General features: G+C 35.8%; 1 protein-coding gene across 1 annotated transcript; it reads right to left on the minus strand.

Moving 5' to 3' along the window:
* Positions 1–3,147: 3,147 nt before the first annotated feature.
* On the minus strand, positions 3,148–4,511 carry LOC103103928 (RWD domain-containing protein 4-like). Its single transcript, XM_056800261.1, has one exon. It carries the CDS (start codon positions 4,280–4,282, stop codon positions 3,905–3,907), a length of 378 nt encoding a protein of 125 aa, XP_056656239.1. The 5' UTR covers positions 4,283–4,511; the 3' UTR covers positions 3,148–3,904.
* Positions 4,512–5,238: the final 727 nt, after the last annotated feature.

Here is a 5,238-nt window from a genome sequence, read left to right on the forward strand (position 1 = left end):
GAAAAAAATCTATGAATAAGTTATCACCCTTTTAGGTTTAAGTAGTTTACAAGTTGCCCCACCTTTATAGGTACTTAGTATCCCATTGTATCAATTCTAAAACAGTCATGACTCAAAGAACTTCCTGTCCCTTCCATAAGCATGGATCAAAGTACTTTTCATTGTTCTCAAGGAGCTCTCTGTCCTAAAGCAGTCCTAAGTAGGGTGGAGTAGGGATATTCCCAAGGCAAGGAGCCCCCACACTCAAGTAGAGTTCTCACCATCTGCTAGGGAATTTTTTTAAAGTAGAAGATTCCCCAATGGGGGAAACCCCTAACATTCATAAGTCTGAGAAATTTTGAGGTTTACACTGCTGGGTCTCTGAATACTAGAGTTTTGCTTGGAAAGATCTTGTGGTGAGTGATTAAAAACTGACTTAGTTTCTCTCTTAAAGAGAAAAGGCCTAGGCCCTAGCCTTTTCCTACTATTTCCTCTTACTCTGTCTCTTTCCCTTTCCTTAATTCCTTCATTTATATTAATTAAAATCTCCATAAAACACAGCTGACTTGGGTATTTCATATTTGGGAATTTTTCCTATGGTGACCACTTATTTTTGATATAAAATCAAGACGCTAAAAATTATCTTTACAGTTTGGGCAATTCATAGTCTTGAAATTCATATTTTCATGGTCATAGTTACAATAATCACATTATATTCCTCACTCCCCTCCACCCTCTCTTCCCACGGCCAGTGTGCACTTTCATTGGGTATTACTTGTGTCGTTGATCAGAACCTATTTCCATATTGTTGTTACACTAGGATGTTCATTTAGAGTCTACATCCCCAACCATATCCCTTCGACCCATATATTCAAGCAGTTGTTTTTCTTCAGAGTTTTTACTCTTCAGTTTTTTCTTCAGTGTTTCCTCTGGATGTGGATAGTGGTTTTTCTCGTAGATTCCTCCTAGTTGTTCAGGATCACTGCATTGCCACTAATGGAGAAGTCCATTACATTTGATTATACCACAGTGTATGAGTCTTTGTGTACAATGTTTTCCTTGTTCTGCTCCTCTCACTCTGCATCAATTCCTGGAGGTTGTTCCAGTCCCCATGGAATTCCTCCACTTTATTATTCCTTTGAGCACAATAGTATTCCATCCATTCCACCATATACCACAATTTGTTCAGTTATTCTCCAATTGAAGGGCATCCCCTCATCTTCCATTTTTTTGTCACCACAAAGAGTGCAGCTATGAATATTTTTGTACATGTCTTTTTCCTTATTATCTCTTTGGGGTACAAACCCAAAAGTGCTATGGCTGGATCAAAGGGCAGTCTTTTATCGCCCTTTGGACATAGTTCCAAATTGCCCTCCAGAAAGGTTGGATCAATTCACAACTCCACCAGCAATGAATTAATGTCCCAACTTTGCCACATTCCCTCCAGCATTCACTACTTTCTATAACTGTCATGTTAGCCAATCTGCTAGGTGTGAGGTGATACCTCAGAGTTGTTTTGATTTGCATCTCTCTGATTATAAGAGATTTAGAACACTTTTTATGTGCTTAATAATAGTTGTTATTTCTTTAGCTGAAACTTGCCTATTCATGTCCCTTGCCCATTTGTCAATTGGAGAATGGTTTGATTTTTTGTACAATTGATTTACCTCTTTATAAATTTGAGTAATTAGACCTTTGTCATAGGTTTTTGTTATGAAGGTTGTTTCCAAATTTGTTGCTTCTCTTCTAGCTCTTCCTTTCTAGCTCTTGCTTGGTTTTAAAATCTTTCCTTTCCGAAAGATCTGACAAGTATACTATTCTGTGTTCATCTAATTTACTTATAGTTTCCTTCTTTATATTCAAGTCATTCACCCATTCTGAGTTTATCTTGGTGTAGCATGTGAGGTGTTGATCCAAACCTAATCTCTCCCACACTGTCTTCCAATTTCCCCAGCAGTTTTTATCAAAAAGTGGGTTTTGGTCCCTAAAACAGGGATCTTTGGGTTTATTATAGGCTGTCCTGCTGAGTTCATTTATCCCAAGTCTATTCCACTGATCCTCCTTTCTGTCTCTTAGCCAGTACCAAATTGTTTTGATAAACACTGCTTTATAGTATAGTTTGAGATCTGGGACTACAAGGCCACCTTCCTTTGTATTTTGTTTTCATTATTTCCCTGGATATCCTTGATCCTTTGTTCTTCCAAATGAACTTTGTTATGGTTTTCTCTAATTCAGTAAAAAAGTTTTTTGGAAGTTCAATGGGTATGGCACTAAATAGATAAGTTTGGGTAGGATGGTCATTTTTATTATGTTAGCTCATCCCACCCATGAGCAATCGATGTTTTTCCAATTGTTTAGATCTAGTTTTAATTGTGTGGAGAGCGTTTTGTAGTTGTGTTCATATAGTTCTTGTGTTTGTCTTGGCAGATAGATTCCTAAGTATTTTATATTGTCTTGGGTGACTTTAAATGGAATTTCTCTTTCTAATTCTTGCTGCTGAACTGGGTTGGAGGTATATAGAAATGCTGATGACTTATGCAGGTTTATTTTGTATCCTGCAACTTTGCTAAAGTTGTTGATTGTTTTGACTAGCTTTTTGGTCGATTCTCTGGGATTCTTTAAGTAAATCATCGTATCATCTGCAAAGAGTGACAGCTTGGTCTCCTCGTTGCCAATTTTAATACCTTCAATTTCTTTTTCTTCTCTAATTGATCTTATTGGATTGGCTTCTAGTTTATCCACATTGCCGATGATGTTTGCTAATGGTTTTAGATATATACTGTTTATTATTTTTAGGAAAGGCCCTTCTATTCCTATACTTTGTAGTGTTATCAATAGGAATGGGTGTTGTATGTTATCAAAGGCCTTTTCTGCATCTATTGAGATAATCATGTGATTTTTGTCGGTTTACTTGTTAATATGGTCAATTATGTGGATCGTTTTCCTAGTATTGAACCATCCTTGCCTTCCTTGTATGAATCCTACCTGATCATAGTGGATAACCCTTGTGATCTCTTGCTGGAGTCTTTTTGCTAGTATCCTACTTAAGATTTTTTTTTTCGGCAGATAAATAGGAATTTATTAAAATCAATGTCTTCAACAATAAAAAAGTAAAGGACATTAAGGTATCTTTTGTTCCATTACTGTGTATTTAGTAAGGATTTTAAAAAAATACAATAGAGCACATCTATACAAAATTCTTTCCAATATATTTGACAGAATTGTTTTATTTTTTTTTACCCTATGTATTATCAAAATCTCTCATGTTTAAACCTCTCAATACATCAATATTGAGAAAAATATAATTTAGACTTATCTGTGCGAAGACAGCAGTTCTCTGCAAAAAACAAAACATGGAAAGTAACTACACGCAGATGTGAACTATACAAAAGGATCATAGTAGTGGTATGAAGCAATTTAAACATCAGTAATTCAAGGGAATGAACAGATGAAGACCTTAAATAAGATGACAAACCTATTAATATAGATCATGCTGCCCAAAACACCACTCTTACTATTTATTCCACTGAGATGAGAACTTGAAAAGGGTATATTTGATAAGCAGCTTTATTCTAATTGGCTTTACATCACCTTTAAAAAAAATCACACTCTAGAATAAGACAGTATAAACAAATACTGCATATATCATCATTTACTTTTCCCGATATGTGATAATTTATAAAGCTTAACAGACTCCTGAAAGGACTCTGAACACTCCTGGTGGCATGTTTTATCTTCCTTTAAGGCAAATTTGTGAGAATAATGAAAAACCAACAAATCTTTGCATGAACTTGTGATCTGATTACTTAATACAAAAACTTATGTTTTATAAAATGCCAATAGAAGAAAAGAGTACTAAAAGAAACATGTTGGCCTCAGTTTATGGTATTAAAAGATGGTGTTTTCTTCTATCAAGTTACTTTCATTATTCATCATCTTTAGAACCAATTTTGCTTAAATGCTTAACTACATCAACCCAGTTCCAGCCTCGTGAAAGTTCACCTTTGTGATCTGTTTTGTCTGCTAGTTTCCATTTCTGGGTTTTTGAAAGCTGTTCTTTTTTATCTTTTTTCTTACTTGAGGGAGTTGTATTAGGAGTTTCAACTGAAATAATATTGTTTATTGATGTCACAGAATGGACAGGATGATGATTCTCCATGAATTGCTCTTTATTGTCCTTGGCATATTCAAACAATGTATATGTCATAGCAGTTCCAAGATTAACTTTAACTTCTTCCTGAAATTTAGCCAGAATTCTTTGCTTTACGGCTGATGACATGGTGTTGTTGAAAAAAGCATTCATAGATATGATTGGAGCTGTTTGTGGATATGTTTGTGTCCAAGAAACTTCTATTAAGAAGGCTTTGGGATCACCATTTTCACCTATCCTATATTGAAATGAAACTGGACTTAGTTCTCAGAAACTTTCATCACCTTCATAAATAGAATGCAATGCTTCCAGCTCCATCTCCTGGTCCTTGTTGGCGCTCATCGCTCCAGCACAGAGGTCCTCCTCCCTCCGACGGGTGTGGGTGAATTCGGGAGGGGGGGGGGGAAGGGTGCCGATCACCGGTGGCTAGGGGAGGGAGGAGGAGGCGCCAAGGTGAGGGTCAGCATCCGATGGCTGAGCGCCAACCCCCTTACCTAGCTGAACCTCCTCTACTTAAGATTTTTGTATCTATATTTATTAGGGAGATTGGTCTATAGTTTTCTTTCTCTGTTTTTGACCTGCGTGGCTTTGGGATCAGTACCATGTTTGTGTCATGAAAAGAATTTGGTAGAACTCCTTCTTGGCTTATTCTGTCAAATATTTTGTATAATATTGGGATTAGCTGTTCTTTGAATGTTTGATAGAATTTATTTGTGAATCCATCTGGACTTGGGGATTTTTTCTTAGGGAGTTCTTTGATGGCTTGTCCAATTTCTTTTTCTGATATGGGGTTGTTTAGGTAATTTATTTCTTCCTCTTTTAGTCTAGGCAATTTATATTTTTGTAAGTATTCATCTATATCACCTAGATTGCCATATTTGTTGCCATATAATTGGGCATAGTTGATTGCCTTAATTTCCTCTCCTTTAGAGATGAGGTTTCCCTTTTTATCTTGGATACTGTCAGTTTGTTTTTTTTCTTTCCATTTTTAAATTAGACTGACTAGTACTTTGTCTATTTTATTTGTTTTTTCAAAGTACCAGCTTCTAGTCTTATTTATTAAAGCAATAGTTCTTTGACTTTGAATTTTATTAATTTCTCCTTTGATT

Source organism: Monodelphis domestica, chromosome 5, assembly GCF_027887165.1.
Source record: "Monodelphis domestica isolate mMonDom1 chromosome 5, mMonDom1.pri, whole genome shotgun sequence".
Taxonomy (NCBI): domain Eukaryota; kingdom Metazoa; phylum Chordata; class Mammalia; order Didelphimorphia; family Didelphidae; genus Monodelphis; species Monodelphis domestica.